Source organism: Corvus cornix, chromosome 19 (genome assembly GCF_000738735.6).
Source record: "Corvus cornix cornix isolate S_Up_H32 chromosome 19, ASM73873v5, whole genome shotgun sequence".
NCBI lineage: Eukaryota > Metazoa > Chordata > Aves > Passeriformes > Corvidae > Corvus > Corvus cornix.
Window position 1 is genome coordinate 8,236,082 of NC_046348.1, and position 16,225 is coordinate 8,252,306.

A 16,225-nucleotide genomic window follows, 5' to 3' on the forward strand; every position below is an offset into this window, starting at 1 on the left:
GGCCGGGGCCGGGGCGGGGCCGGTGCCTCTCGGTGCCGCCCGGTGCCTCCCGGTGCCTCCCGGTGCCTCCCGGTGCCTCTCGGTGCCGCCATGCAGCGGGAGGTGGGCACGTTGCCGCTGGCTCCCGCCCTGCGCTCACGCCTCGCCGCCGCCGGCTTCCAGACGGCGCAGGAGCTGCTGGACACCGGCCCCTGCGGCCTGAGCAAAGGTACCGGCGGCCTTCGGCCCCGCGGGGCCTCCCCTGGATATTCCGGGCCCTTCCCCCTTCCCCATCCCGGTCCCTGGGACGCCCCAATGAGGCCTCTGGGAAAGGGGCACAGTGAATAATAATAATAAAAAAAAGACGATTCTGGTAAAAGATCAGCTGACACTGAGTGATGCAGGAAAACGAAAGGGTTCTGTTAGGCTCATTTCCTCTTCTTTCCCCAGCTTCCCTCTTGTTTTTACTATGTGATTTAAACAAAATAAGCTTCTTTGATGTCAGAAAATTGCCGTTTTCAAGGAATGTGTCATGATTCCTCCCTGTGAGGGTGGTGAGGCCCTGGCACAGGGTGCCCAGAGAAGCTGTGGCTGCCCCATCCCTGGAAGTGTCCAAGGCCAGGTTGGATGAAGCTCTGAGCAATCTGGGGTAGTGGAAGGTGTCCTAGGATGGAACTGGGTTGTCTTTCAGGTCCCTTCCAACCCAAACCAGTCTGGGATTTTGATTATGGGTAGCTTTATTATCTATGATAGTAAAAGTTTAAAAATCACACCGTTAGTGCCAGGGCTGTGTGCATGTTGTCCTGAGAGGGTGAATAAGAATCATTTTGTGTCATGCTGCAGAATCAGTCACTGCTTATAAAATAAAGGTGGTGTTTTGTGGTTTTGGCTTCTCTAGAAATTGGAATCTCGAGGGAAGAGGCACTGGAAGCGCTGCAGGTGGTGAGGCAGGAATGTCACAGGGATGCAGCAAGGACGGCTGGGGAATCAGGTGCCACCAGGAGGTGCACAGCCCTGGAGCTTCTGGAAGAAGAGCAAACTCAGGGCTTCATCATCACCTTCTGTTCAGCACTGGACAACATCCTGGGAGGTGGTGTGCAGCTGACAAAAATCACAGAGATCTGCGGAGCACCTGGTGTTGGCAAAACACAGTTGTGGTATTTTATTTTTCCATGATTTCTATGCAAGCAACAATCACTTTTTGTTTCACTCAGCTATGAAATGAGTTCATTTTTCTTGTTGTTGTGCCTGCAATCCCTGATTCTTCTATTCTTGTAAATATAATAATGGCTGTACTGCTCCCTGTTCCGTGTATTCCTCAGCAGGAATATCACTCCAGGAGTGAGTTGGGACAGCTCTGGGGTGTAAATATTCCTTTTTTTCCTGTTTCCCATGGCAGTATGCAGCTGGCAGTCGATGTCCAGATCCCAGAGTGCTTCGGGGGTGTTGCTGGAGAAGCCGTGTTCATTGACACTGAGGGGAGCTTTATGGTGGACAGAGTGGTGGACATTGCAGCTGCCTGTGTGCAGCACTGCCACCTTATTGCTGAGGCTCAGCAAGAAGAAGGTACGTTGCTAAGTCATTTCTTTCTGCCTAGCAGGCAAGGATGGAGTGAAACAAGTGTCTCGTAGGCTGCAGTGTTACTTTTGGAGTGTTTGCTGACAGCTTTTTATTTCCACCTGTGTGTGTCAAACCCTGAACTACATCTGTGTCTGGAGAAGACTGAGCTGGTCTACTTCAAAAATAATTATTTTTCTACATGGAGATTTTGTGATCATTTTGATCTTGGGGGTTTTAGGTGCTGTGTGAGGTTTTGGTGTTTGCTCTTCCTCCCTTCCTCCCTTCTTCCATTTTTTTAATACCTTAATGATCATGTTTGCACCAACACTCAAACCCAACTCTCCTGAGCAAAACTGAGTGTTTTGTTTCAAAACACAGGAACAGGTGGGGAAAGAAAAAAGGAACAGCAGAATTTTATGAGGCAGTGTTGCTGCTGAAGGCCCATACAGTAAAACCATAGCTGGAATTCAGCTCCTCCATAAAGTCAATACAGCCAGGCTGCATTTAGTAAGAGTTTTCTTCTCTAAGTCATCAGTCACTTGGGGATAAGGACACAACTTTTATGTTACTCATGGAGAATTTATGCACCAAACTTCTGTTTGAACTGGGGTAAAAAGACACTGTATTAAACGAGCTACTGCCTGTATATTAAACAAGGGATGATTAAGAGTCCCTGATGTCCTGGTGGTGTTCTGGCTTGAAAATGATTTACTGGAGAAGTTCTTGCTTCAGAAATAAATTTTTCATTGTTGGAGGCCTCCTTTGGAGGCTCCAGTGTGTCTGTGTGCAAATGCTGGGATAGCATGTGCTCACCACCTTCCTGACTTTCAAGCCAGATGGAAAATATGTTTCCACACTCCTTACCTTGCTTGTTCTGTTTCTGGGGGCTTTGCTGTTGCTATGTGTGGAGGGCAGGGTTTGGTGGGATGATGAAAGTAACAATATGCTCGTACAGACTTCTGACTCATTTACTCATCTGTTTGTTTTGTTCTCAGATCATCGGAAAGCTTTGGAGACTTTCTCTCTGGAAAATATCCTCTCTCACATCTATTACTTCCGTTGTCGTGACTACGTAGAGCTGCTGGCCCAGGTCTACCTCCTGCCAGAATTCCTGTCAGAGCATTCCAAGGTAGGGGTTATTGCAGGCTTGTCAGGAGGTGTCACTCATCTTCACGCTGAAGATTTTTGTCTGCTGTAGTAACATGAGTAAACACCTTGGTACCTCGTCAGCTTGGCAGTAAAATATTGGCTGATAGCAGAGTACAAATGTAAAGCCTTCTGCTTGTTTGCCTTTTCATTCCCATCCCAATTACTCTTGAGAGTAATTTGCTTTTGCCGTCCTCCTGAATTTCCACTCTGAGTTGAGGACACTGGGTCTGTGCTGCCACATGTTCCATTTCTGTGAGCACTGAGCTGTGAATCACCACAGAACTGCTCCACACAAGAGCCTCTGAGCCAGGGGGGTGTGTAGTGACCATGAGGGTGGCATCAGAAAGGCTTAGTGCCACTTTTTTTGCCCTAGAAGATCACTGAGGACCAGAGACATCCTGCACCATCTGGAAAGTGACTCTTCTTCTTTACAGTGCATCTTCTGTTGCTACAAGCAACCAGAGCCTGCAGCTTGACTCTTGGGTGGACTGCAGCCAGAAAGTTTCCTAGTACCTAATGTCTTAGAGAAATGCTATTGTAAGGCAGATTTTCACCACCTCCCCTCCAGATTTCTAGGCTCTGCACTGCGGATCACTCCCTGTCAGGATCTGAGGAACATGACTGTGCCTCCTTCTATCAGAGCACAAATCAATGTTGGATTAGATTGTCTTTTGCATATACTCCAAAATTTTTCATTTATGGGAGCTGCTGTGTTCTTGAAAACACAGATGGGAGCCTCACTTTTGCCTGGTGTAGTCTGGTATTTCCCTTTCCCTGCCAGGTACTAACGGTGCCCTGTTGTGTTTGCTCTTGTGGAAAGTACATGGCTTCATTAGCACAGTTCCACTGGGCTGCAGTTCCCTGGAACCATCTGTGCTGATTATAAGGGCTTGGCCTGCAGCCTGGAGTTGGTTGCAGGAGAACCACAAGACCTTCCTCTGATTCTTTGGACAGGCTAAGAGTGACTTGACAGATTGCTCATTGCAGTCCAGCTCTCATTAAAATTAGTCTGATCCCTCTGGAGCCAGGTCTGGGATCACAGGAAGCCTCCAGATTTTAGGGGTTTTTATGAGAGAGACAAAGTTGTAGAGGTTTAAGGATAAAAAAGATGTAGAGTTAGAGATCCAAATGTGCCGTTTGGAAATAAGAATTAGTTTGAGATCTTGTTAATAATATGAGAAAGACTGTTAGAAAATATTCTTGTCATAAAAAACCCAATTCTTTAAGGTCTGCTAGAGCCAAGCTGGCATGGACAAGGCAGGTGTTACCAAGCTCTCTTTATACTTTAAATACTTTAAGTTTTCCTGTCGCCTATCTTAAAACAAGTGCAACTGGGAGAAATTTAACTAAATTGCATCCTACCTGGGCAAATTTGTGATAGCCAAGTTATATAACCATGTATACATACCTGTCCAGCATGTGTCATGTTGATGCTGTTAAACTGGTTGTTCTTAAAGAAATGATACATGAGGAAGATGTACAGACTCATGGGAAAGAATTTGCAGGAAGGAGGGGAAATGAGAATACAGATGAATATCTTCTTTTAATCCCAACTATTTAATCTTCTTTTGCAAATTAAGGGTCTGTTTTTGTCAGCTGGAGGCCCAGGACGATCTCATTGTGATGTTTTTGCAGGCTTGTATGTTCCAGTCATAAAGAGACTTCCCAGTAATGAGTTAAATCAATAATGCAGAAAATCAGGATTCTCGTGTTGTTTCCAATTTGTTATCTTGTGCAGTAATGCAAGAACTTGTAGACATTAAGGATTTGAGTGACATCTGAACATGCAGGCACTGTAAGACCATCCATCTCCCTCCTGTATTTCAAACTTGGGTCATCAAAACAGCCACAACGAATGAAGATAGAATAAATCAAAATCCCAGACTAATGTTTATACAGTGTCTTGAGGGTGATGAGCCAGCAGCTGCAGTGCGCTCTTGACTTCAGCTAATGATTGCTACAAAAGAAATAATTGAGCAAAGCAAACATCTTGAGGCAAGATAGATCCTCAGCTCCAGTGCAGTGTGCCTGGAATATCTTTAGCATCTGTTAAACTCTGTGTTTCCAAGACAGATCACTGATAAGAGCTGAGTTATCTCAGCAGTGGCTTCAGACAGCGTGTATTCTGATTTTGATTTGGATTTGATTTTTTAGGGAGAAGGTGAAATAAATTACTGTTTCTGGAGAGTTGACTGAAGTACAGTTCAGATGTTTAATGAATATTTTCTCCAGCTTCTCCCCTGCAAGGCTTCGAGTCCAGCTTTGCCCATCATATTCACCTAAGTCGGAAACGAAACATTCCACTGCACTTAAAAACAGGTCTGGCTGCTTTTTGTCATTTTTTATAGGATGGTAATGGCAGTTTTTTATCTTTTCTTCTGCATTTAGGTCCGGCTGGTGGTGATTGATGGAATTGCCTTTCCCTTTCGCCACGACTTTGAGGACCTGTCCCTCCGCACGAGGCTGCTGAACGGGCTGGCACAGCAGCTCATCATCATAGCCAACGACCATAAATCAGCAGTAAGTCCAAGGCAGGCTTAAATCCCAAAAGATGCTACTTTTTTTTGCAAATAATCAAGGAGATGTGATTTGCTTTTGTCTCTAAATAGCAAAATAAAACTGCAGTAATGTCCTCTGCCTTCATTCTTGCCAGTTTAAATGTAGAGGGATCACAAAGGCAAAACACCTAAAAGGTGGGAAATTCCTAGACTTGCCCAAATAAGTAAAATTTGCATCAACAGCATCCTGTGGATCTTAAGTAAGTGGTAGAATGGCATTTTTAATGCTGTTTGCCATCATCTCCAATGATTTGGTTGGACAAGGGATGCTCCTCTGATGACTTTACCTACAAAAATACCTCAGAGTATTCAGCAGTTCCAACACAACTTTCCACTCTTTGTTTAAAAATGAACTATGGAACCACTTTATCTGCTGGATTGGCCTTCTCTTCTGGCATCCATGGAAACCCAGAGCTTCCTTCCTGGGCATTGTTTCTACGTCACTGATGGTCTGGAGGCAGCAGAGCCGCAGCCAGCAGATGGCACTGGGAAGCTGCAGCTGTTCCAGAAGTTGTTTTGGAAGTCTCTGGCAGCTCAGAGAAGCATTGTTCCGGAATTAGAGCTTCCCCAGCCCTCAAAATGGTGTTTATGCCTCTAACAGTATCCAGGTGACTTGTGACCTTGTCACCCACAACCCTCTGGCGCAGTTGGCTTTTGTTCCAAGCAGCTAAAAATAAAACTCCCCTTGTGCTTCCTCTGGGAGCTGTGGGAAGGGAAGAGCCCAGCATTCCCAAAGTGTCCTGCCATGAGCTGTGGAGCTCCTTCCTGCTGCTCTGGGCACCAGGGAGATGATGTTCCAGGGTCTGCAAAGCCTCAGGTTTCCTGAGTGCTTTCCATCACAGCTTGGTACCTGGTGACCTTGAACAGCAGCTGCTGTCATTGGACAGTGTTTTTCTTTGGTCAAGGATAAAATATATAAATTATTTATTCTCAACCAGGCAGTAGTTTGGTGCAAACTTGCTAAATAAACTCTTGCTAAAGGAGTCAGAGCTTCAGGAATGGTTTTGCTTGGATTTGCCCTCTTGTTAGTGGTGTCTGAGTTAGTTCCATGAGCTGTGAGCAGGCTAAATCCAGCCTGCATGCCAGGGATTGCTTGTCAGGCAGCCTGGATGCTCTAATATGGAAGGAAGTCAGATCCTAAACCTGGACTTGGAGTGAGGATGCCCAGCCCTTCTCCAGCAGGGAGATGAGGAGGCTATTTGGGGCTGTTACCATGCACTTGTGATGAGTTACTTCTCTAAAATGTGCAATATCTGTGCTGAGCTCCCAGCTGTGTAAATGTTTTAGGGTGTGCTCAGCAGAATTGTTTCCTCTCACACACTTTCCTGAACTGCTCCAGCACGAATCCTCTGAGCATGTCAAACAATGGAACTCTCTAGGGTCTAAGATGGGTACAATTCTTCATTTTTAATGAAGTTTGTGATTAATATTCCTGGCTCTTTTCTGTCTCACCCACCCCCACTTCTACCAGGGATCTAACCTAGACTGTCTGTGAGCCTCCTACAAGTGATTGGGGCTGCGAAAACACTCCCCCGCTCTGTCTGTTCACTTCCATTCTGCTTTGTGTTGTACCCACTTGTGCATTTTTAGACTACAAGGCACAGAAATTCAGTTAATCACCAGGCTAATGCACGCTGTGAGCAGCACCACCAAGTTCATTTACCCCAGGGACTGAGAGCTGGCTCCTCATGGAGCAAGTCACCTGCAGCTAAACATAGATCCAAACAGGATTTAGGACAAATGTTGTGGGATAAATAAGTTGTGTGGGGTTTGCATCCCTTGGAGAGGATGAAATGGAGGTTTCTTTAAAGTCTTGAATGAAAGAAATCTCCCATTCAAACCAAAAATACATTTTGCAGGGTTCTCTTAATTTGTTTTGAAAAGATGAGGCACCTTTACAGTTTCTCCTCATTAACACAGGAGCTTCATCACCGTTGCCAAGAGTTTTGCCTGAGTAACTGCTTCATCAGTAAAAGCTTTTTGAAAATTCCCTCTCTTCCCTCCCACCAGTATGGTGCTTTTCCAGGACATTTTCTTATTTCTTTGCTTCTGCTTCCTCTTTCAGGTGGTTCTGACAAACCAAATGACAACAAGGATTGGACAAAGCCAGTCCACGTTGGTACCTGCTTTAGGTAAGTGTTTAGCTTTGAGTTGAAAATTGATATAGGACTTCCTTTCCTTTGGCTTTATGTACAAAGAAAAATCATCCAAAAAATGTACCTGGGAGGAGTAATCCTGTAGCAGGAATGTGGTGAGGAAGAGGTTAAATCACTAAAAAAGAACCCAGCTTAATGGTTTCATACCCCAAACTAAGCTGCAATTTCCTAAATTCCCTGAGAACCATTCACTGCCTCTCCCAAACAGTTTAAATTGTTTATTTTCCCATTACCCTTGAACATGTTCCATTAATTATTTGCAAAGGCATTTCATATTTGCTGCATCACTGGAATTCTCTGCAGTTATGATGTAGAGGGAAGTTCTATGTGGGATCCTCAGGCACAGCCTGCCCTGAGCCAGGTTAAAGAGTTTTTTTTCTAGCTGCTCAATTTTGCCCTGTAATGAGCAGATACCTCATCCAGACCTTTCTGCTGCAGTCACAGGGGAAAATAAAACAGTTCTGAAGTGGAGATTTCTACAAATTAAGGAAAGGTTCAGCATTTAAATCTTATTTCAGGCTGTAGCTTTGCATTATTTTATGATTCACTTAAAGGGCACAAATTCTTCAGGTTCTGTGAGCTAAGTAATAATTCCCTTGTTCTGGAGAGGAGGGAGAAGGGGACAGTACAAAGGCAAAGATGTTCCCAGAGTCTGTACAGGCACCAAACCATTTGGCACAGATGTAGAGTAAAATGAATAAACACAGCCCATCTCCTGCAGGGATGTGAAGAACATGGAATTTGGAGCTGTGCAGGCAGACCCAGCTCGCAGGATCTGACCCTTTTTGTCAGTTTTGCCTCTTGCTCTCTGATGGATTATTTTTGGCAGCCTTTCTTGCTACAAACTCAATTAAAGCTAATAGAGTCTGTCTTTTTTTCACTGGCCAGCATTGTTTGGGAGATGTTGTGTTTATTGAGTCATGGGGACAGTAAAGAATGTGAAGACATTCAGGGGAGGTTATAATTCACAGATATCCTGCATTGCCTTGTGCATATTTTCTTTCACAAACAATTAATTTGACATGACCTCCCATGGAGCTGACTGTGACTCTCCCCAGTGTGTGTGACCACAGCATTGTTAAACTGAGTAGTGTGAACTCTTCCAAAAATGCAATTTGGTACCAGCTGGTAAAATATTTAACCAAGTGGTTTTGATGCCCTGCTCTGAAGAGATGGTATTTCAAAAGTCTCATCATAAAGGCCTAAAGAGCCTCCCACTCCATGGTTTGGTAGAGCCAAAGGAACTGTTGAGGGAAGGGTCAGCAGCAAATCCCCAAGTAAAATCAATCAATCCTATTGCCTCCACTAAATAGGGTTTTTTTCCCCCATTGATTGGTAAGCCTGAAAAACAGCTTTTTCATGAAAGCATTAATCTCTAAACTCTTATTCAGCTCCTGTGCAGAAGGGAAGATCTTAATTATGGGGGGGAAGGGGGGGGGGAAGAAAAGAAAAAAGCACAGATGCTGCAAGGTATTAAGTCAAGAGCTTTATGAAGGGGACAGCTTTCTTTCCCACTAGTGATAGCTAAGCTGGGTGTTCCTAAACATTTCTACGAAATATATTTAGAAAGGAGGTCAAATATTAATCTACAGGCAGTTCAACTCAGAAATATCTCATTTTACAGTAGCATTTTTCACTCATATTCAATGCAGTTGGAAACGTGCTGGTGTGGAATTTGTAGCCATTGTAAAATGTGTTTTGATCTCTGCCTCAGAGCCATATCTGAGAGCCAAAATCTTTAATCTCAACTCAGATGTAGTGGAGCAAGGTCTGGCAAGATGCCTAGAGGGTCTAGGTCTTCATTACAGTGGGATCATTTTTTTCCTTCTCTGTGCTCTAATAAATACCAGAGCACAGGGGGCACGAGGGGCTGGGGGTGTGGTGGAGGCCAGGGAGGGATGGACAGGAAAGAGCAGGTAGACAGGGGAGACTTGACTGGTTTAAAGTGCAATCCATCTTTGGACTGCTGACAGGGATAAACAGAGGAAAAAGCACCCAATAAAGCTGTCTGTACATTGATTTGTGGTCAGGTGGGAGCTGAAACAAGTGACTGTGCCCCTGAATCAGGATAACAATCCAAACTTCCTTCTCTCTTTCCACCACACTTGCCTACTCCTTGCTTTTGGTTGTGTTATTTTGCATTTTGCTGTCAGAAGCAGAAGACTGCTTCAGGGGCCCTTAATACTTTAATAATCATTGACTTTCTCCCAAAGCTGCTATCCCAAAGGGAGTGATGTTTGCTCATAATTATGCCTGAGAGACAGAATATTGCAGTTCTGAAGTAGGATTTAGACCTCCTCACCAGACTTTTTCAGTAGTAATTAGACACATCTCTTCTTCAAGCTGCCTCTGTTTTCAAGATTTGTCTAGTACCTGTCCTTTATTAGGCATCCATAACATTTTTCTACGAATATGGAAGTATTGCATCAAGATTTCTATAAAACACACTGACTACAGAAGTTATTTCTTGTCTCGGTGTATTTGTTGTGCAATCCTTGCAAGTATGAAAAAGATGTGATGCATCACTGCAAGAAGGACATGTTTTGTTTTAATCATGGGGGGTTTTTGAAGATTAATTTCATTTCAGCTTGCTGACAGTGGTGGTGGTATAAGAGATAATGATCTGTCATTTTGTGTCCCTCAGGAGAAAGCTGGGGACACGCTGCCACCGTCCGTTTAATCTTTCACTGGGACAACAGTCAGAGGTGAGTGAAAACGTGAGGAAAATCCATGTAATGACAAGTGTGGCACTGGAGAATCTTTCAGACTGAAGCATGGGTTTGAATTTGGCTCCTTGCCTTGCTTTGGTTGGTTGTAGCCACTAAAATTTCTTTGGGTAGAATTTTTTTGCTTCAGTGTTTTCATCCCCTGTCAGTCCAAAGCTAGAGATGCCAAGGAAGGCATTAAAACCACCTAGACAGTGACCCTCAGGACAGGCCGCTGACCCTGAGCTTCAGGGGCAGCCACTGGACCCTTCTGCTTTGGAATGCAGCAGGATCCTGCAGAGCTGTGCAATTCCTGGTTCCAGTGACCTGCAGAGAGGCAGAAGGGGCTGCATTGATGGCCAGCACAGGGCTGAGGTGTGGGGGGTGGGTTGAACCCTTCTAAAAACAGTGTGAAATTCTGTCTGTTGCAATGAGATCTCCTCTGTTTCCTGGTTCTCCTTTCCCCTCTTTGCATTGCAAGGTCATTTCTCGTTCCTGGTCAGTTAAATTTGTCCTGTGTATAATATCACCATGCAGCAGCTTGAGATTAAGGAGCTGTGCTGCAATTCCCTAATCTTCTGCAGTGAGCAAAAATGCTGCAGGAATGTTGTTGTGCAGAGTTTTGCTTGTTGAATTTGAAAGAAAAATGCGGTGACACTTTCTTGGGGAGTTTTGTTTTTAAATTCTAAGTTTGAAGGCAATGCAGAATGATTACAGCAGGCTGTTTAATTTGGAATTAAATTAACATCACTGATTAGTTAACAGTCTTTTTAGGACAAGTTGCATCAACATAATGATTGCAGTGAACAAAAGTTAATTTTATATATGAAAAGAACTTTTTTTCTTCTGCAACACAGCTAGGAAGGCTGCAGATAGAAGTTGCAGAAAACAAGCCAAGGATAGACAAACATGGCTTATTTGCTGATGTAAATCTGCAGCTAACATGGAGTGGGGCCTGCAGAAACAGCAATTCTGGATACAACTGTAAAAGCAGAAATAGCTCAATGCTGTCTTATTTTTGCAAAGGCTGCCTATAGCTGATGATCCATTGTGGTTTTGTTGTTTTTATGTCAGGTTATTGGGCACAAAGATCACTTGAGGATCCATTTGCCTTTTTTTAAAAAAAATTTAAAATGTGCTTTGGCCAACTCTGGTACCTGTCTCCTCCTTTCTGTCTACTACTGAAAATATCAGAGCTTAATTCTAAGGGTTCTCTTTGCTGGGAGGAAAGATCCTGTTGAGTCAGAGGCTCCAGCTGAGCTCTTGTGAAAGCCTGGCTTCTGCAGCTCCAGATTTGGGCAATTTTGTCAAGTATAACCCAGCATTTGAGTGTTCTGAGGAATTCCCTGTGTAGCTAACATGAAGTGGCAGCGTTCCTCAGGCTGTAATTACGTGCTCTCTAATAGAATGGCACCTCAGGGAGGAAAAAAACCCCCAAAAATAATTAACAGGATTTTTGGCAGGGTGTCTTGCTATAGAGAGCTGAACACTTTCTAGATTGGCTTATGTAAGTGTGAGTTTTGGGGAGGTGGGCACGGTGCAGACCAGCAGCACTGGCAAGGGTTGAAAACCCCTTTGCTTTTGAGCTGCTTTGCAATTTTCTCTCTGTATTATGCAAGCATTTACTGTAGAACACAAATCAAGGTGTATTGCTTAGAGTCTAAATGCACCAAATCAGGGAAGTGTCAGAGGAGAAATGAAAGGGGAACTACTTTCTCAAGGTTATGCTGTGTGTCAGTGGCAAGGGCAAGCATAGAAATAGAACATCTTCTCCAGCCTCTGGGTTATATTGACAGGCTTGTGAAATCTCTGGAAAAAGCCTCCCTAGAAGTACTGGAATTCTTGAGGGTCTCTCCCAGCTTTGAGAAGTCAGTGAACAAATGATTAATGGAGTAGGGAAGAGTTGTGCTCAAAACCTTTTTTGTTTGCATTTTAAGAAAGTGACATTTGGATTTAATTCATAATGAATATTGTTCCAAAAATGTCATCAAATTCTGTGATGAAACAAGGCTAATTAATCATTCACTCTTTTTAGTAGGTCTAGATTGTGTTTGAGCTGACAGGTCACGTAAGGATGAGAATCCACAGTTTGAATGACCTATATGAAAATACATCCATAAGAATTCCACTGGTACTGTAGGAAAACTTGGGTCTGGTCACTGAGCTATTTGGAATTTTTATTACTCTATTAATTAATCATAATTACCTGGGGTTTCTTTTACCAGGTTGGCCACATTGTACAAATCACCGAGTCAGAAGGAGTCCACCATAGCCTATCACATCACAGTGAGTATTCCGCTGGGGATGGAGATTCACAGATGGGAGCACATTGTCAGCTGTAAAGGAATTTTCAGACAAATCTGAGAATGGTCTTTGCTTTTTTAGTGTTGCTTTTCAGCTGCCTTCTGAAGGGAACCAGTAATACTGGGATATCTCCAGATTTAGGGGTAATTTGCACCTTTTCTCTTTAGAAAAGTGACCCAGTATTTTTTCCTCTCAGAGTTAAAATGCTTTTGATTTCCAGATCAAACTTCCAGGCAGCCTGTCCCCACCTGTTCTGCTGCTAGTGCTGCTTATTTTATCTGCCCTTGGTGTTAACTTTTGGCCTAAGTGCAATTACCAAGAATGATCTTAGCCTTCATTTTGGGAGACCTGAACTGTTTTTTCCCTGGTCAGGTAGGGTGTTGTTTCTCAGGTGGTTCTTTGCATCTGTTCCAGCTGAGTTCATCTTTTTAGGATCAGGATGACCAGAATTCAACCCAGTATTCCAGAGGCCTCACCAGTGCTTTGTTCCATAGGTATTTCCCCATCTCTGCTTTATGTGTGGTATCAACCATGTTGTGTTTATCCTACACTGACCCTACACCAGCCAATATACGCAGAGTTTTCAGCCACTATCATGTAAGGAGCTTCCAGCTTATGGCTGGAGTCCTTATTCGTCCCTAGTTAAATCCTGTGATTATTTCCTATTGTGGAGTGCTTAGATACATATTAATGAGAAGAGATGCTGTCTAAGCTGTATTTAGGTTTGAAAAGACAGCACCACTCAACTCTTATATCCTCAAACATCAGATCCATAGGTACAACTCCGTAACTATTTGCTGCATGTCCTCATGGAAACACGTTGCCATAGCATTTTCTGCAGATTTTAATGCTGCCATCAGGTGAGATCCTCAAACTTTCAAAGAGAAATCAGATTTTTTTTTTTTCCCCCCACTCCTGAATGTGTTCACCTGGACAGAAGAAATACTGCAAATATATACTTTGATAAAGATTGGAAGGGGAAGTGGGATTGCATCCCAAGGTTGTTTGGATCATGTGATGTGAGTCCTTTTTTCTCCAGCTGACAAACAGATGGATTTTATCTCAGACAGTTTAATTGCCTTTTACTTTCACTTTTATGAGCACCATAAAACACCTATGCTCTCTTCTGTGTGAATGCACACAATCTTGAAATAGAGTTGAGAGTGAATCCTAATCAAAGATTAGTTAAAATTTAAGATTATCCCTGTGTTTTTTCCCTTAATCCTGATGAACTGCTTCAGCAGATGATTTCTTAAGTAAAAAATGTATTATCCCCATCTCTTTCATGAAATTCAGGTCTGAGAACAGTCTGCTGTTACCATTTCTCATTCCATAGTAAAACTGGAAGATGTCAATACATCCAGTGTTTCCAAGTCAGATTTGTGTATAACCAGCATACAAAAAAAAGATATTTAAAAACCAAAAAATAAATTCCTTAGGACTTAAAAATGTTCAAATGAGGTGCTTTGGTACCATTGGCAAAGTGGCTGCTCAGTGCCCATGAGCTGATGAGATGTGTAAATTCATGACTGAGCTGTGGGGTTTTTTTTATCCCTGTCCTTTCCAGCACTCTGGCATCAGTCACCACTCTGAGGGGGCTGTGGAACTCCTCTCCCATGAAATCCTTTCTTCCACAGGCTGATAAGGATTCATTCTTAAATGCAGAGTATAGAAATGGAAATTGATTTATGCACAAGGGAGTAAGCTCAGCTGATTCACCTGAATTTCCCAGGAATGTGACCTGATTATTTCATAGTGAAAGACAGAGACCCAGGATCTAAATTCCAGGGAGGAATTGTGTTTCCCTGAGCTGTGGAGGGTCTGCCAGGCCAGCAATGGGAACGCTGCTCAGGTAACAAACCCATCTACCCTTGCCAGTCTTGCTGCAGAGGGTGTAAATCCAGAGGACATTAAGGAACAATTCAAAATGACAAAAGTCTGAGCTTTGTCCTTGGTTCCAGCAGCCGCCTCCTCACCATCTAAAACCCACTCCCGAACCTCACAAATATACACAAAATTCTTGTGTTTTCAAGGTGCCTGCCTGTAACCAAGTACAAGATAACCATCCTGGGCAGTCTACTTTATGTTCTGGCCCTGATAACCCTTGGAATGCTTTCACTGGGAGTCAGCATTCTGGATTAAGTGGATAGTTGGCTACAGATCCACCTTTGTGCCTCAGGGAAATGGCAGAGATTAGATGCAGCGAAACATTAAACTTGAAGATTCCCCATTATGCTCTTTAGAATAACACTTGAGTTGCTTATAAATAGCAGAGGGGCTGCACAGATCCTGCCCTTGTGGCACCTCTTGTTGGTTGTTCCTTTAAAAAACCCGGGTTGGGTGAGGTGAGGCTTTCAGAAATAGAAATACAGGAAGGGGAGACTTAAACAAGACATTTTGCTCGGGTTTGGGATTGATCTTGGTGTGGGACACACTGGCATTTGGGAAGAGTCACGTCTGATGGTAATTCTGCCTGCTTTTTTCACACTGCACCAACCCAAAATGTCAGCATTCCTGAAATGCTCTTGTCCCCACATTGTCTCTACCTGAGCGTTTTGGATCAGCAAAGCAATTTTGTGTTCTGATTAATGCCTTTTCCTCTCTAAGTCTGCACTGAGAGTCTTCACTGAGCTGTCAGCAGTGCTCTCTGCACAGCATTTGTCTGGAGATGGGAATTCAGACAGTTGCAGGCTTCACACAACGTCTCATCATCTCCATCTGCATCCATGACATGTTTAACTAACTGACTTCGAGGTCTTTCATATTTTAAAATGGTTAAAAATTAAATTGTGAGCTACAGTAACAGAAAATATGAGTGGTACTAGGCCAGCTAGAACACTTCAAGCACTCTCCTGGGTAGCAGCATGTAGTTTTCACTTCTACATTTAGTTTTTGGCAGTCAAAGGTTTTCATCCTATTGTGTCCCATAAATTACTATGCTGGAACAGTCTTTGCAGTCTAGAGGCAGATTCAGCTCTGCTGTTCTCTTACAATGTCTCATTGATGTTTTCAGTTCATTAAGTAGGTACATGGAACAAAAATATCCTAGGTTGTAGAAATTCACAGTTTTGTTTCTGAAAATGACTGAGGCAATTAATCCAGTCATCTCCTTGCTTCTGTGGGAGCTGATGGATTTGTCTTTTGATTTATTTAAATAGGCAACATAAGTTAATTTACAGAGAAGCAGTTTTTCATAGCCATAGGGGTGATAAACAGTAAAATGAAAGTGATAGCCTAGTTGGTGAAAATAAAATATCTTTAAAAAACAAAATGAGGCACATGTGTTGTAAAGTATGCAGTGCTGAGCTTAACCTGGTCTGTAAACATAAATGGCAGCATCATCTCTCATTCTGATCTTTTGGGAACTGGTTACTCATGCTTTCTATCCCTACAAGCCTTAGCTCATGCTTTTCCTTCCATCTTCCAGTCCCATGGCTTCCGAGATGTGCAGCCTCCAGCTGTCACTCACAGCACAGAAGGGACTGAGATGAACCCTCGGAAACGGCCACGGACAGAGGAGGAGAAGCAGCAGTGATTCCAAAGTGGAATGTTAAAAACCTGCAGGAGAGCAGTGGCAGAGTGGATGTGCAGCCAAAGGCAGCCTGAGAGACTTTCAACTTCAGTTCCTGCTCTGGACTTTATTTTAATATTAAGACTGCAACGTGCAAGTTTCTGCAGCACAAAATTCCTTTGTGTATGGCATAATTGTACTTTTATAATAAAAATCTATGTTTTCTATAACAAGTGGCTTCAGCTTTGGCGTTGGGTTTTTTTGTTTGGGTTTTTTTTGGGGGGGGGGCTACAACTCCATCTT

The 16,225-nt window shown here is 43.4% G+C and overlaps 1 protein-coding gene across 1 annotated transcript; it reads left to right on the forward strand.

The window, feature by feature from the left end:
- The first annotated feature begins 23 nt into the window (after nt 1-23).
- RAD51C (RAD51 paralog C) lies at nt 24-16,159 on the forward strand. Its single transcript, XM_039562955.1, has 9 exons — nt 24-208; nt 878-1,136; nt 1,379-1,545; nt 2,535-2,668; nt 5,077-5,208; nt 7,312-7,378; nt 10,047-10,107; nt 12,333-12,393; nt 15,839-16,159. The coding sequence occupies exons 1-9, from the start codon at nt 91-93 to the stop codon at nt 15,944-15,946; spliced, it is 1,107 nt and encodes a 368-aa protein (XP_039418889.1). The 5' UTR covers nt 24-90; the 3' UTR covers nt 15,947-16,159.
- Nucleotides 16,160-16,225: the final 66 nt, after the last annotated feature.